This window comes from Canis lupus, chromosome 7 (assembly GCF_003254725.2).
Source record: "Canis lupus dingo isolate Sandy chromosome 7, ASM325472v2, whole genome shotgun sequence".
Lineage (NCBI taxonomy): Eukaryota > Metazoa > Chordata > Mammalia > Carnivora > Canidae > Canis > Canis lupus.
This window is the reverse complement of record NC_064249.1, coordinates 8032300-8049025: the sequence shown is the minus strand read 5'-3', so window position 1 is coordinate 8049025 and position 16726 is coordinate 8032300. Positions and strand designations below refer to the sequence as shown.

General features: G+C 39.9%; 1 protein-coding gene and 1 non-coding gene across 10 annotated transcripts in view; one reads left to right on the top strand and one right to left on the bottom strand.

Moving 5' to 3' along the window:
* The window catches only part of HSD11B1 (hydroxysteroid 11-beta dehydrogenase 1), a 65509-nt gene that overhangs the window by 39348 nt on the left and 9435 nt on the right, over nucleotides 1-16726 (bottom strand). For 2 of the 9 annotated variants that reach the window (XM_049112069.1, XM_049112070.1), the window contains exon 2: nucleotides 15970-15997. The exons of 2 other annotated variants lie outside the window; for them this stretch is intronic. In XM_049112069.1, the coding sequence (XP_048968026.1) occupies nucleotides 15970-15997 (28 nt within the window). Of the gene's footprint in view, nucleotides 1-14801; nucleotides 14942-15846; nucleotides 15998-16726 lie in introns of those variants that run through there. 5 more of the 9 variants (XM_025429807.3, XM_025429806.3, XM_025429811.3 and 2 more) reach the window with 5 other exon arrangements.
* LOC112649025 (U6 spliceosomal RNA) lies at nucleotides 7368-7473 on the top strand. The gene has a single exon (XR_003129445.1). It is a non-coding gene; the product is annotated as a U6 spliceosomal RNA (small nuclear RNA).

Here is a 16726-nt window from a genome sequence, read left to right as displayed (position 1 = left end):
CTTGTTATAAAGAGAACAGTTTCTTATCAAACTTCCGCAAATAAATATATTGCCATAAAACATAATACTCACTGAGACATTTAAATTTTGGAGGGACGCAGTTGGGAGGAAAAGATAAATGTTTCAACCAATTATACAAAAGTATAATTTAAAAAAACAAAACAAAACAAAACACACAAAAGTATAATTTATCACATTGCTATAGGTCAGTCAGCTTAAGGAAAAAGTTTCCTGAAATTTAGAAAACCAAAATATTTAAAAATGTCAGCAATGTTTTAAACCAAAAGTTATAAAAATGACAATTATCAGGCAGCTGGGTGGCTCAGTGGTTTAGTGCTGCCTTCAGCTCAGGTCGTGATCCTGGGGTCCCGGGATCGAGTCCCACATCAGGCTCCCTGCATGGAGCCTGCTTCTCCCTCTGTCTGTGTCTCTGCCTCTCTCTGTCACTCATGAATAAATAAATAAAATCCTTTAAAAAAATGACAATTATCCTCTTCATTCAGTCCCAAGGTATTAATTAATTCTTTGAATCTCGTTTTTCTGCTAGTTTTGGAAATTCTTACCTAGTTCAATTTTATGCTCTTAGAAACCTGCCCTGTACTCAGAGATTTGCTATGAATCTCACTTAAAATGAAACACATTTGCAACAGCATTGAAGTAAACCAGTAACTATAAATGACAAGACCTACAAATGACCATAGTTAAAAATCTGATTAGACTTCATTACAATGCAATCGACAAATAAATTTGGTTATTTCTGTGACATACAGCACTCCAAGATAATAACATACTAGCACATCGGATTTCTAGGAGTTTCATACAATTTTTAGAAGCTTAGTTTAATAATATATCTACATAAATATAACCCAAGAGGATTTAGTATTACTTATTTGACAATGTTTCCCCTGTAATTTAACATGCCAAATAAGCCTCCTTAATTTAATTTCTCTCAAAATCTTTGGAATGTTCCAGGAGTGCTCTGGAACACTCCAGGTAGATTGTGGTCAAAAGATTTCATTTTAGAACTTCATTTTGGGATCATAAATTATTATGAAACAATAGTTTACTATATATTCAACCAAATTGACAATAAAAGATTTTAAAGGCAAATACAGAAGGTTAGCCTTTTAAATATTAAGACTCAGTTTTCTTAAGTAATCAGACTTGATAAATAAAGGAAATTATTTTGGCAAAATACACAGTGCTTGTTTTCCGGGAGGATAATTTTAAAGGTAAAGAAAAACTTTTGTGTATAACTTCTTATTAAGAGCAGACCAATAGTTCAAGAAAACTTTGTCCTTTTATCAAAGAGAAAGACAAAATTTTAATTTTGCCTCAGTGTATTTTTAATATTACTCATTTACTTGCTGAAATTGTCTCTAATCTTAGCCAATACTAACCACACATAAAATTCCTTTCCAGATTCTTTTTCTGTAAATCTTCTGCAACATGGTTACATTCGGATTTTGTTCTAAGTTTTCCCTCTTTAAATAACCAGCCTCACTTTAGGACAAAATTCCTTTCTTTTCCCTCAACAAAAATGTGTTCCCATTCCTCATGCTTCCTTTTTTTTTTTTTTTTTTTATCCCCAGACACACATCTTACTTTCCTTGCATACAAAGTTATTTCCTTTATTATTTTCAGTAGCCTTAATTATATTTATTAAAAAATTTCTCTTAGAAACCTTAATTTCTAATGAAAACTAAATAGTAAGCAATTTGTGAGCTATTATACCACTATTCTTTAGGTTGGCAAATTTATGAATACATTTTATAATTTCTAGAAACGTGTGCTTTTTCATAGTACAATCTTTCATTAAAGCACAAATCATGTTTACTAGCAGACTTGAATTTATCTTTAGTTTCTCTGTAATAAGACAAAAATAGTTAAACAAATGTTCAGTATTTAATGTTTTATTCTTTTATCTGATTTGGAAATGATCTAGATGTTTAAAAAATTTAACAATGTGTCATTTAACTTAGCAAAAATTTATGAAGTTTCAGGTTATGGAAGATTTTGGAAGCTATTTAAAAGTTTACCTACAAACCTTTTAATCTTATTTACATCTGTTTAATTTTCTTGTTCTTAACAATTGTGTTTAGATTACCCACAAAACATCATGAGGCATTAGACAAAGTCCATGATTATTTGAAGATTGTTTTTTCTTTTAAGAAATTTTGCAACAGAAATATCCCATGAACTCATTTGACTTTCAGTAAAGATAGGTAGAATGAAAGTTTTACATTTAATGCTGATAACTCTAAAGATAAATCCATTTTCATTAAACTAGCAACTTCAAATCAGCTCTATAATACTGAATATTTTCCCAGATCATGTGAACTGGAAAAGCATTTGAGTTAGTTTCCCTTTCTGAGTTTTAGAATGTCCAAGTTTTACAAATGCTTGCCTTCAACCAACTAAAAGAGCTTTTTGGCCAATTAATTTTAGCAATACCACCTGGAGGTAGAGAAACTATCTCATGTTTACAACATATATGGACACACACTGAGATAGAAACAAAATCTTAGAGCTTTTGTTTTCACTAATATTTGTGGAGAGGACAGAAAAACCCCATTTTTAAATACCTCCCTCTATTTCTTTTTTCCTGATGAAAAACCCTCTTAAGTTTGTATTTCAGGGGGCACCTGGGTGGCTCAGCCGAAGCACCTGCGTTGGGCTCAGGTCATTGTGATCTCAGGGTCCTGGGATGGAGCCCCTGAGTAGGGCTCCCTGCTCAGCAGCTGAGTCTGCTTCTCCCCCTTCCTCTCCCTCTGTGATCTCTCTGGCTCTCACTCTCTCTCAAATAAATACATAAAATCTTAAAAAAAAAAAAAAAAGTATAGCTTTAGGTCCTAGAGAAGATGGTACAAAATTTGCCTCACAAGGACACAGAGTAAGTATCCAAGTTCTCTCCAAGGTAGAGACTGGGAGCATATCTCCCTATTATTAGAGGTGTTGGAGTCTGGGCATTAGAACCATTTTAGCAGTTTTTGTTTTAAGAAGCCCCCCCCCCTTTTTTCCTTCCGTCTCCAGTACAGGTGGGCTGTATTTGCTTTTCAAAGACATGATAATATTTAAAATTTCAAGGGACAGAGAAAGAATGCAAAATGTTTTTTCCCCTTGAATTTCAGGGTAATTGCTATGAACAATTCACCTTTTTTTTTTTTTAATACAAGGGAATTTTGTTTGATATTCTGTTTATATCTACAAACATTTTGAAAGGAATATGTGAGGTTTGGGGATTAGTAAAGATGGGTGGGCTTTGACTTCTATTTTTAGCGTTGCATTTCTGTTTTTTTTTTTTTTTTTTTTTTTTTTTTTGAGCTTTGTAAGACAAAGACAGTTGTTGCTAATTCCCCCAAAGAACTGGATTAGAGCCTGAATATCAAGGGACTGGCCTCCTTTTTAAACTAAATTTGCTTCTTTATATCAGGGGGATTTTTAAGTAAAATGGGAATCAAAGACTTATGCCTTTGTAAAATCTATATAAAGCACTTCAACATAAGCGTTTTTCCTGGGTACACAATTTAACCTTGGCTTCTATTAGTCCCCGAATATTAGCCTTTTGAGATCATTTGTAGGAAGGCCTAGGAGAAATTTTGGTCCTGTTTCCTCTGTGAAAGGGAGGTTATGAATAGTCATCAACCAATTCCTCTCTAAATTTGGTAGGATTTTTCCGGGGGGGATAAAAAAAAGGCTTTACAATTTAAAAAGATCTGCTGCTACCCAGAGGAAAGAATTCTTCTGCAGTGGGGGATCTAGGGTACACCTGGAAAGGCCATGGCACAAGAATGCCTAAAGCCGGCAGATCCTGATTATAGAACCCCGGGAGGTAGGATCAAAGCCAGCCTCACTGCCAAACTTGGGTGTTTTTATTAAATTCATTTCCTGGCATTCAGCATTTACACCTGAATACTGAATATAGCATTTACAACCTGCATACTTTGAACCTAGAGAATAGGCTGTACATCTCATAGGGAAAGGGAAGTTAAAAACAGGTAGATCTTAGGAAATTTTGCACTGAATGTGGACATTTATTTTTGTCTTAAGTCTAATTTGTTCTTTTGTCAAAGGAATCCCTAAGGCTAGCTGTTATACTAATAAGACAACTGAGAACTCTCTGTAAAGAAAATTTTTCTTTTAAATATAGCCAATTTAAAGGATTCGTCATCTGGCCATTGAGAAGCAGGATCTACTAAGAGCGACGCAAACCAATAAGCCTTTGAATAGCTTCACCAAAGACACAAGAGACATTCAAAGAGTGCATAGATGGGACACCTGGGTGGCTCAGTGGTTGAGCATCAGCCTAGATCTGGGATCTAGTCCCGCATTGGGATCCTTGTGGGAAGCCTGCTTCTCCCTTTACCTATTTCTCTGCCTCTCTCTCTGTGTCTCTCATAAATAAATAAGTAAAATCTTAAAAAAAAAAGAGGGCTTAGATGATGCCACCCCCATGATCCAAAAGTTTATTCCCAGGATTAGTTTAAGAAAGAAAAGGTCTTCCCTGGACAGGCAGTAAGGATAGTGTACTGAAAATGGCATCTCTGGTCTCCCACGAAATCATAATGATGTAGTTCTAAAAGGCAGGTGAGGTTTGGTGGGGTGAGGTCCAGAGCTGACAACCATGAAAGATTTCTTAAGATGTCTTTAGTGCAAAAAGGTGGCTTTATTAAAGAGCTGCTGTGCCAGGGTTGTAAGGGGTAGCTGATTATATACTTGGGAGTTGGGAGAGGTAAAGAAAAGGGAGATTTTCAAAAGAAATTTCATATGCTAAATGAAGACGATTTACAAGATGCTGGAGGCCTCGCCATTGTCAAGGTAAGGTTGTTTCCCTTCTAGCAAGGCATTAACATTAAGACAGTTGGGAGTTTCCTAGAGGAATGTCATACATATCCGACCTAGGAGTGTGTGCGTGTATGTGTGTGTGTGTGGGGGGGGGGGGGGGGTTGCAGGGTGTCAGCTTGTGCTTCGTCCTCAACTAGCCTTCTGTTCCCTCACCAATAAGACACCTCCAGTCATAGACGGCTCATCTGTGACACCAGGAAAGTGCTATTGGAATGGGACTTTCTAGCACTCATAAGCAATGAAGGTTGAGAGGACAAAGGTTCCTATGGGCTAGAACCTCTCATAACAAACACCAATGAAAGGTGGCAAGGCACAGGATGAAAGGTGGGGCGGGGAGGGGGAGAGGGAGTCAAGTTTAGATCCCCAGTCTTTTCAACTGGTCACTGAGAAGAATATTCTCACTGGTCACAAAGCCAAGCTCTTAGCACACAGAGTAAGACAAAAGGAAAAATCTTGTATGCACCTTAATAGCTTTAGCCAAAGCCTTGGGTCTCTGGTGATGTGGAAATGGGGTTCAGAGCAAATGGTCAAGAAATAATTCTTAAGAATGTCCTCAGTGCAAAATTGTGGTTTTATTAAAGCACAGGGACAGGACCTGTGGGCAGAGAGAGCTGCGCTGAGGTCATGAGAAGTAGCCAATTATATACTTTTAAGTTAGGAGGGCGTTAGGGACAGCACAAACCTCCAAGATATTTTGGAAACAAGATTTCCAGGACCCTGAGGGGGCTATTTTCAGGAAAAGTTCATTTATCACTGTTTAGTAAAAACTCAGTCATGAGACCCTTCAGCTGTCTATCAGTGGGCCTTATGCTTGGAGGATGATTGCTAACATCTATCTTGGGGGGTAGAGGTAAAGGAAGTTTCCAAGCTTCCAGACTATAAAGGAATTTCTCTATGTTTAAAGTAGACTCAGGGTCCTGAGGGGTCGGCCTAAGACTGCCTTTTGCCTTAATGAGTGTCCACATTGAGGCAGCTGAGCTCCCAGAGGAAGGTCACTCTGCCTGTTCCAGGGACTTGTCAATGGGCTGTAAGCAGTAAGGAAATTTAACTTTTCTTTTGTCTTTGTTTCCCACATCATTCCCCCCTGAATAATTCTGACCTTTAGATCTTTAAGGTTGCTGAAGGTGGAAGGTCTTATCTTCCATAACTTCCTCCGGCCAAATAGGGGCATAGCGATGTCCCTACCTGTGGGTCAACATTGGGCAGTTGGGGGCTTTATATATAGAAGCTATGAAAGGCAGAGGCAGCTGAATTCAAGGGAGACCACACGTGTGGGTCTTCCCGAGTGGAAAGGAGCATATGTTGGCTTGAAGTTATGGCAGGAAACGAGTCTCAACATCAGGTGGAGAGAAGTGGGAGAAAACAGCAAAACCTGATTAGAATAACAAAAAGAAAAAAGAAGCCCAAATAAAAGTCTTTTGATGGTTGACAGAAATCCTCTGCCAGTGCAGGAGCTCAACCAATCATTTAAGGAACGAGAAGTATTGTTTAAAGCACCAATTTCATGTCAGTTAGAAACCCAGAAATGTTTTTGTGATCATCTGGAACGCATACGCAGCATTCTGTTTTTAAACTAGCACAAGTTCCACCTCGTGCAGCAGTTAAAACATCGACTGCCATTCTATTTTGTAAAACTGCTTTTTGCATTTGTGTTACTTCAGTATTTAGTGGGAAATGCTATTTTGAATGTCATTTAGGGCTTTGGCAGTGTACTTATTAAGAGTTTCCTGGGATGCCTGGGTGGCTTAGCGGTTGAGCATCTGTCTTCAGCGCAGGTCATGATCCCAGGGTCCTGGGATCGAGTCCCGCATCAGGCTCCCTGAGAGGAACCTGCTTCTCCCTCTGTCTATCTCTCTGCCTCCCTCTGTGTATCTCTCATGAATAAATAAATAAAATCTTAAAAAAAAAAAAAGTTTCCCTATGCCAAACGGCATCCTCCAGGCTCAAAGAGGGAACAAGGATGGATGCTACGTGGTCATACCAATGAGACACAGAATGTGTCATCATCGTTTTAAATTTGGATGGTTTGCTGGGTTGGTAATGGTTCTAATAATGTGTCTATGCATCCAGACAAAACTCAGAGTAAAGTGGTCTCTCCAGCCTGGGGGAAGTCATGGCCACACGTAGAGCCTCACAGCCATTGGGTCCTTTCAGGAGCCAACTAATAATTCTAATAATTATTAATTATAATTCTAATAATAAGCCAACTTTCTAATTCTGGGCCTCCTTGAACTGCAGTCAGGATATCAAGGGTTATTTGGTTTTAGAGGGCCGCGTTTCCAGGGGGTTGTGGATGCCAAGCCTCATGTAAAAGGTAATGAATTGTTAAGGCCCAAGCTATTTGCTGAGTTATTTGTGCAACAAAAGATGGTCCGTTGTCACTTTATAGGGACCAAGGGAGTCCAAATCTAGGGACAATTTCTCTTAGCAAAGTTTTTGTCACCTCGGTGGTCTTTTCTGTTTCTTAAGGAAAAGCCTCTATCCATCCAGTAGAAGTGTCTACATAAACCAACAAGTACTTAGTGCTCGCTTTGGCAGCACATATACTAAAACTGGAACGATACAGAGAAGATTAGCATGGCTTTGCTCAAGGATGACTTGCAAATTCGTGAAGCATTCCATATTTTTGCACTAAGGAGGGCACTTGATAAGATAAGCACTAGGTGTTAGACTATATGTTGGCAAATTGAATTTAAATAAAATATTTTTTAAATTAAAAAAAACAGTAAGTACTTATATCTTTTACAAGGTGACATTTGTGTAAAGTCTAATTGCCAGTCCTCTCCAGGATATGTCCCCTGCCTTTGGACTGGCCTTAAAAGAGGGCAGGGGCAGTTGCTCCCTCTGGGTTTGCTTGTGCACAAACAGCACATGATCGAAGGACCTGTTTAATGTTGGTGGTTAAGCTAATTCCATCAAAGATGTTGTTAACCATTTGTCCCAGGGCCTTTCTTACCCAAATGGGTAGCCTGGTGTAAACCCTGTATGACCTTCCATTGGTTATTTGTGGGTATAAAGATTTTTCTCTCATTATTAAGAAGCCAGTCCTTTGCATTTTTTGCATATCCTCCTTCCTGGGCTCTGTAGTTTCTTAGTCTGAATAGATTGGAGCTATGGACTTTATTGGGGTGAAGACTAGTATACTTAAGATTTGTTTATTTTGTGCCGCCTGCTGGCTGCACGGTCTGCCAGATTGTTGCCTTTAGATTCTAAGGTCATATCCTTTTGACGTCGTTTGAGGTGAATTACAGCTACCTCCTTAGATGGGAGTACAGCTTCAAGAAGGGTCATAATTTTCAGGTCCATATTTGATTGGGGAGTTATGGCTTGGTAATACGTCCCATTCCTTCCAAATGCTCCCTGGACCTGTAGGACTAGGAAGGTATATTTAGAGTTAGTATAGATATTAATTTTCAGGCCCTTTGCCAATTGTAAAGCACGAGTGAGCACTATTAATTCTGCTTTGTGGGCAGACATATTTGCCAGGGGGCCTTTGGCCTCAACAGTCTGAGTTAGAGTGACTGATAGTGTACCCAGCTTTTCTTAGCCCCTTTTCCGTAAAACCACTGCCATCAGTAAATCAACTGTCATCTATATTTTCAGTAGGGGAATCTTTTTTTTTTTTTTTTTTTTTTAAAGATTTTTATTTATTTATTCATGATAGTCACAGAGAGAGAGAGAGAGAGGCAGAGACACAGGCAGAGGGAGAAGCAGGCTCCATGCACCGGGGGCCCGATGTGGGATTCGATCCCGGGTCTCCAGGATCGCGCCCTGGGCCAAAGGCAGGCGCCAAACCGCTGCGCCACCAGGGATCCCAGTAGGGGAATCTTTTAAATCTGGTCTGCTAGAATAAACAAAATCAATAATCTTTGAGCAGTCATGTTCTAACATGAAAGTATGATGGTCAAGCCCAGGCATAAGGGTAGCTGGGTTTAAAGTATGACAAGTTTTAAGTATTATTTCAGGTGTATCTAAAGTATAGCTTGGTATTTAATAAGTCAGCCTTTCATCATCTATTGGTAGCTTTTGGTCTCTAAGACACTCTGGATCTGATGTGGAGTCATCACTGTCATGGACTGTCCAATAATAAGTTTGAGGGTTTTCTACCAGGAGGGCTGTTGTATGTTTGGCTAAAGCCTCTATTTGCAATTTTACATCAATAGAAGTAGTTCCTAGGACAAATATGGCTAAAGGACAAAACCACCAAGAAGCCCTCTTTGTTTGGGGTCTAGCCTTAACAATATCCTAATTATAAGAATCACTGGCAAGTGGGAGGAGACTTGTCTCAGGACATAAGAGCATCCCCAACAGCATCATCCAATCCAATCATAAGGAAAGTGGGGTCCTCCATTATCTTCACAAACCCGTAGTTAACCCCATGGAGTGGGGTAAGCTCTGACTTTTAGGGAATGATATTATCATCCCAGCCACACAGAACTGGTCAAGGTGCTAGTTGAAACATACAATTGTTGGGGAATTAATCCCATCTTCCAGCTGTTCAAATAATCATATGCCCATGGGGTCCTGTTATTATCCCCACAGAATAACAGGCATGAAGATTGTCTATACATGAAATGTTGTGGTAATTTCTCTGAAGTTTACCTCAAGTTGTCTAGCTTAGGCAAACAATAGTCAAAGACAATAGTCAAAGTCAAACAATAGTCAAATAGAACTAGAATTTAACATTCACAGAGGTGCGTTATTGAGATATTATTTTTCTTTCTCTAATCACCTTCAATTCTGGAGATAGTCAAATCAAGACTGATTCATTTAAAAACAAGTCCAATTTTAACAAATGTGGACTAATTATTTACATAAGTTCAGCAAAAATAGCAATTTGCCATATAGATCTTTTTTTTTTTTTAAGATTTTATTTATTTATTCATGAGAGAGAGAGAGAGGCAGAGACACAGGCAGAAGGAGAAGCAGGCTCCACGCAGGGAGCCTGACATGGGACTCGATCCCAGGTCCCCAGGATCACATCCTGGACTGAAGGCAGTGCTAAACCGCTGAGCCACCTGGGCTGCCCCCTATAGATCTTTCAAAATCAGTTTTGCTGGAACTTTTCATAAAGAATCTAGATTGAACTTCTAGTAGCTTCTCAAGGCCAGAAGCCAAGTCAAATAGTTGCCATCAGACATGCCTGCAATACCTGTAGATTTGGGTGAATTCCTCTTCTTGAGGTCCCCAAAGTATCCTGAGGTTCCTGCACCTGCCAGGAAGTGACATTATTTACTCACTTGGTAAGGCTGCTGGGAACTCTATAAGCAAGGTATCAGGCCAACATTTCCATGGGACTTTATGGCTCCATGTTTCATAAAGTCAACCTCAATTCCTTGAAGCTGTCTGGTCATATCTTAGTCTATGCATGTCTCTCTCAACTATGACGTTCCCGTCAAAGCCTTGGTAATAATCAATGTTTTCGATGGTGTCCTGTTACAAGGAGAACAGATTCTTATTGAATTTATGAAAATGACTATGACTGCCCTGAAAAAAAGAATACTTAGACTTTTTGAATTTCATAGGGTTCAGAGAGAGAGAAAAGTTAGATGGTTCAGTTTGTTCACAAAGGGATATTTTATTATATTTTTCTAAGTCATAGATATCTTAAGAGAAAGTTTCCTTAATCTGGGAGAACATTAGAGAACCAGCGATATTTTAAACAATAGTTACAAAAACTATAATCATATTTCTTTTTTTAAGATTTTATTTATTTATTCATGAGAGACACACAGAGAGAGGCATAGACATAGGCAGAGGGAGAAGCAGGCTCCCCCTAGGAGCCCGATGTGGGACTCCATCCCAAATGGGGGATCACACCCTGAGCCAAAGGCAGGCTCTCACCCGCTGAGCCACCCAGGCATCCCTGTAATTATATTTCTTAACTCTTTTAGTCCCATGTTAATAATCCTTATTTAGTTTGAATGTGGCTTTTTAGTTCTGGATATTCTTACCCATTTCAGTTTTAGGATCGTAAAGATACCGAATACTTGTATTTGTCCTAAATGTCCTTTTCATGAATGTCCTTGAAGATGAAGCATGTTTTTCTTTTTTTTCAAAGATTTTTTAAAATCTATTTATCCATGGGAGACACATGGAGAGAGGCAGAGACACAGGCAGAGGGAGAAGGGAAACATGTTTTATAAAAGCATCAGAACACTTCTAAGTGACCAAAACTCAGAAATGGACATGTTTATGATCTGATATGACAATTCATTATGATGCAATTGGCAAGCAAATACAGTTATTTCTACGACACAGAACACTTCAATAATCGGAATATCGAGTGATGATCTTATACCAGAATATAACATACCGAATAAACAATCCTAATTAGTCAGACTTGATTTATAGTTTAAATCTTGGAGAAGTATGGAAAACCTTAGAAAGTTTTAAAGCACATGCCTAAATAGGGTTATAGATCATCAAAGACCTGACAATGATGAGGTAAAAAACCTAGAAACTGGTTTTTTCTGAGCATAGAAAACAACTCTGTTTATATTTTCTTATCAAGAGCAGACTAACAATCCAAGAAAATGTGTCTTTTTAACAGAGAGAATGCAGAATTTCAATCTTATACCAGTGTATCTTTTTTAAGATTATATTTACTTATTTCAGAGAGAGAGTGAGGGGCAGGGGAGGGATAGGGATAAGGAGAAGGAAAAGAATCACAAGCAGACTCCATCCCAAATGTGGAACCTGACAGGGAGTTCAATCCCACTACCCTGAGATGATGACCTGAGCTGAAAACCAAGAGCTGGATGCTTAACCCACTTAGCCACTTAGGCGCTCCATCAGTGTATTTTAAAAATCTATTCATTTCAACCTTTGTCTGTCCTGACCACACTTAAAATTCCTTTCCAAGATGTCCCTTCAGAAAACCTTCTACAACTTTCCTTTGCATTCAGATTTCGTCCCAAGCAATTGGTCTCCAACCAGTCTTATTTAGGCCAAAATTACCTTCTTAAACCTTCAACAAAAATGTATTCCTAATTTCTTAGATCTTTCGCATACATAGAGTTGCTTCCTTTCTTTCTTTCTTTCTTTCTTTCTTTCTTTCTTTCTTTCTTTCTTTCTTTCTTTCTTCTTTCTTTTCTTTCTTTCTCTTTCTTTCTTTCCTTCTTTCCTTCTTTCTTTCTTTCTTTCTTTCTTTCTTTTTCTTTCTTTTCTTTTTTTAATTTTTAATTAACATTTTTTTAAAAGAGTGGGAGTAGGGAGGGGCAGAGGGAGAAGCAGACCCCCACTGAGCAGAGACCCCCCAAGACAGGGCTCGGTCTCAGGACCCTGAGATCATGACTCAGCCCAACCGACTGAGCCACCCAGGGGCCCCTGTTGCTTCCCTTATTTCCATCAGTCCTAAAACCAAGTAGTAATAAGTTGTGAATTATTACACCAGAATTCTTCAAATGGCAAATTTATAGATACATTTAAGCACAAAGTAGTTTTTCACAGCAGATCCAAATATCCTTAGTTTCTCTGCAATAAGAAGTCAAAAGCAGATACACTGTATGTTTAGTAATCAATGCTTTAGCACTTTATCCTATTTGGAAAAGACTTAGATGTCCAATGAATTTAATCTCAATTCAACAACCAAGAAAAACTTTAAAACTTCAAGTTACCAACGATTGTGAAAGCTATCTTAACAATTACCCAAGAAAACTTTAAAACAGACAAAATTAGTTATCATTTTAAGTCATCTTTTTGCTAAGATACTGCAACATGATAACCTGAGGTAACACGAGCTTATTTGATGTTTAGTAAACTTTGGTAGAATAAAAGTTTTATATTTAATGCAGATAACGCTAAAAATGTGTCATTTTAAACCAACAAGCTTAAATTACTTTAAATACTAAATTATGTTCCACTTAAAAGTCAACCACTTTTAAGTCCACTTAAAAGTCCACTTAAAAGTCAACCTGGGTCCTGGGTCCACTTAAAAGTCAAACAATTTGTTCTCCATTGTCAATTTTTACCTGGGGCACTGGTGGGGAAATCTGAAGAGGGTGGTGTTAAGTCTGAGGGGGTGCTCTTCACTCCTTGACACGGTAGGAGGAGGAGCCAATAGTGCCAGAGGCACCGGGGATGGTATTAGGAACCAGTTATGCAGGTTGCACCCAAGGTGCTGTAGAAACAAGAGGGGGAGGTGAGGCAGAAGAGGCCAGGTGCTGCCAGAAGGCAAAGAAAGAGGGTTCCTGGATTTAAACCTCATCAACTGACAGATAAGCAGATGTCATTTTTTGTTTTTTGGTTTTTTTTTTTTTTTTTCCCACCAAAGTGGAAACATGCAGTCCATATTGGACCAGAGAAGACAGGGAACTTCCCCAAAGCAAAGGGAGTTTTGGCAGCTCCTTGGGACTATTCCTTAAAGTCCCCATCCCGAGGTAGACTAATGAGACTAATGAACCACAATTGGCTCCAACTATAGCTATTTGCCCAGGAAATGAATGAAGGAGAAGCACCCACATCTATTAGGAGGAGGAACAGGAGAGAGGGTCGTGTCCCCTCCATCAAGGATGGCCTATTTCCTCCAGCAACCTGGGTTCTATCAGGAGGAGGCCTATTTAATTATCATTCAAATTATCAGGAGGGAGTTTACTGGCTGAGTTAGTGACCCAACATGTTCTGGAAGAGGCCGTTAGGTTCAGGTCCTGATTTAGAGCCATGAAGTCCTGGACCGAGGATACCTCTGTCCATTTGCCCTATTTCCTGAACAAGAGATTGATGGATCTGAATGAGGCCATGCAGTGTTACAGGAGATTGGTCCCTTCCTAAATTTTGCAATCTGAATTGCTTCTAGTGGGTTAAAAGGCATTCTGAGGCAGAGTCCTTGGGAACTGAAGAAGGGAGAAGGTCCATTATCAAGAAAATCCCCCCCGCCCCACCACTCCTGGGTGGCACTCCACGTAGGCTATGTCAGAGGTTCCTGGTATCAAAGCGACCTAAGGCGTCCCTTGAATGAAATCGCTATGATTGCTGCCTTGCCACTCACTAAAGGCCCTGTAGGAGGGATGCTAGCATCCCCCTCCTTGCCCATCACATTCTATGCTGCAAAATGGGTGCCAGTGTATGGATGAAGATACTATGCCTTGCCTTGCTGTGAAGAACCTGCTGCTTTTTAATCCATGGAAATATTAGAAAATATTAGAAAACATTTTTTCTAATATTAATATTAGAAAATATTAGAAAAGCTTTACAAGGCGAAATTACCCAAATGTGTAAGGTAAGTAGTTAGTAGAGGACATTGATGGAAAACAGTAAAGATAAGAAATCCATCACAGTCTAAGTGACATTCTAATACATGTAGACATTTACAGTCACCTTCCCTAGGAAATGGTTTCTGGTTGGGTTTTTTTTTTTAATATTTTATTTATTTACTCATAGAGACACAGAGAGAGAGAGAGAGGCAGAGACACAGGCAGAGGGAGGAGCAGGCTCCATGCAGGGAGCCCGACGTGGGACTCGACCCCGGGTCTCCAGGATCACGCCCTGAGCTGCAGGCGGCGCCAAACCACTGCACCACCGGGGCTGCCCCCTGGTTGGGTTTTAATTCAATCAGGAACGGCCGCTCTGAGTGGAGATCTTGAGGTCAGAAGTGATGAGACCAGAGATCACCAGAGATCACCAGGGGATCACATTAGACCAATGAGGAGGGAACTTCACATGAAAGTCTTAAAGATTGGCAGCCATCCTGGTGACTCAGGTGGCTGTCCTGTGCCCAAGACAGACAGCTTTGTATAAGGACAGGAAGAAAGAGAGGGCATCAAATTTCTGGTCTTGTTACCATTCCATCCATGATACTAACTTCCAGAGAAAAGACAAGCTTTCTCCTCCCCGTAGAGTACCACGGACTAGAGGGTTGCAGCATGAACAGCTGACATTGAAAGTGTTTCAATAAGACCATACTCCTTAAAAAGGCCTTGAAATGAAAGTAAAGGAAGGGAAGAGAAAGTACTCACCGAATTTGCACCAAAGCTTGGAGTTCAGATGAGAAGACTCAAGCCACGTGACCGGGCACCAAAATGATGTGGAAATGTTGGAGTTCAGAGCAAATGGTCAAGAAATAATTCTTGAATAATGTCTTAATAATGTCATAATAATGTCTTCAGTGCAAAATTGTAGTTTTATTAAAGCACAGGGACAGGACCTGTGGGCAGAGAGAGCTGCCCTGGGGTCATGAGAAGTAGCCAATTATATACTTTTAAGTTAGGAGGGCGTTAGGGACAGCACAAACCTCCAAGATATTTTGGAAACAAGATTTCTAGGACCCTGAGGGGACTATTTTCAGGAAAAGTTCATTTATCACTGTTTAGTAAAAACTCAGTCATGAGACCCTTCAGCTGTCTATCAGTGGGCCTTATGCTTGGAGGATGATTGCTAACATCTATCTTGGGGGGTAGAGGTAAAGGAAGTTTCCAAGCTTCCAGACTATAAAGGAATTTCTCTATGTTTAAAGTAGACTCAGGGTCCTGAGGGGTCGGCCTAAGACTGCCTTTTGCCTTAATGAGTGTCCACGTTGAGGCAGCTGAGCTCCCAGAGGAAGGTCACTCTGCCTGTTCCAGGGACTTGTTAATGGGCTGTAAGCAGTAAGGAAATGTAATTTTTTCTTTTACCTTTTTTTTTTTTTTTTTTTTTTACATCATTTTGGAGCCACAGTAATACTTAGGAGGGCTGTGCCACAGGGTTAGGGACTAAATGCTGTTCTACTATGTACTTCATTGCACGGAAGTTGGTGGGCAGCCTAATGTCAATGTAACCCATTCCATGACAGAAGACACAAAGGACACAGACCAAGAAAAAGACTGTCTCTGGAAAGAAATGGATCACTAACCAAGGAGTACTCTAGCAAATTTAACCAGTCGCTAGTCCCAAGGAACCAGTCCCACAAATATTTTCTCTTACTCATCTAAACTTAGAAAGAGGGAAAAAGGACTCTCACCACTCTCACTCCATTGGACTCTGCACATAGAGATCCTGGGAGGCTGACATGGTAAGAAATCTTACCTTCTGCCAGCTGTATGTCAGATGTCCCAGGATTTCTGAGCAGCAGCAGTGTCTGGGGTGAGCAGTGTCCCGTGAGTTAAAGTATCCTTCTGACTACGTCAACTGCTGGGGAGGGGAAATTACCTCTGCCTTTCAAGGTCCTTCTGCTGGACTAAGAATCAAATTGAGATGAGACAGATTAATAAGAGAAAATCAAATTTACTTTCAGACGTACAGTGAATCCACACAGACATGAAATTCCAAAGACAGTGAGGCAACATGAGGCTTACAAGAGCTAAGGAGAGGGGTAGGGGTCTGAAGATACAAAGGGTGGGCAGTGTAGCATTAGCAGGAGGGTGAAAGGAGATGTTTGGAAAACAAAGATTGCTGTTATGCAGATAGGTGTCTTAGGTAAAGAGGAATCTCCTCTACAGCTTTCTTCCTGGTACAAGCAGGCAGTTGGTGGTGGTGGTGGTGGTGGGGTGCAGATAAAGGCCTTCTCTGAATCTGCTTGGTTTGGATTGCTTTTCACTCAAAATAATGTTCTCGTCAAAGTGGCCCATCTTAGGATGGCTTGCCCTTGGTCTCCCAAGGGTGTAAAGAAGCAAATAGGCTGGTCTATGTGGGGGACGGGCAAATAGGCGAGGCTTCAGAGGCAAGGGTAACCTTGATCCCATATTGAAACAAGAGCAGGAATATTCTAGGCAAATGAGGAAGGATAAGAGTGAGCACGGAGCTGGGTTCCAGGAGTGTCTGTGGGAGAAGGGAGGGCTGGTTTGTAGAACATTCCATGCCGCGGAAGCTGTGTGAGAAAATAGAAGGAGGTGTGAAAGAGAATGGCATGTTTGCGAAACTGCTAACAATTCCATATGGCAGGATCACTGAATTTAAGGGGTGGGGT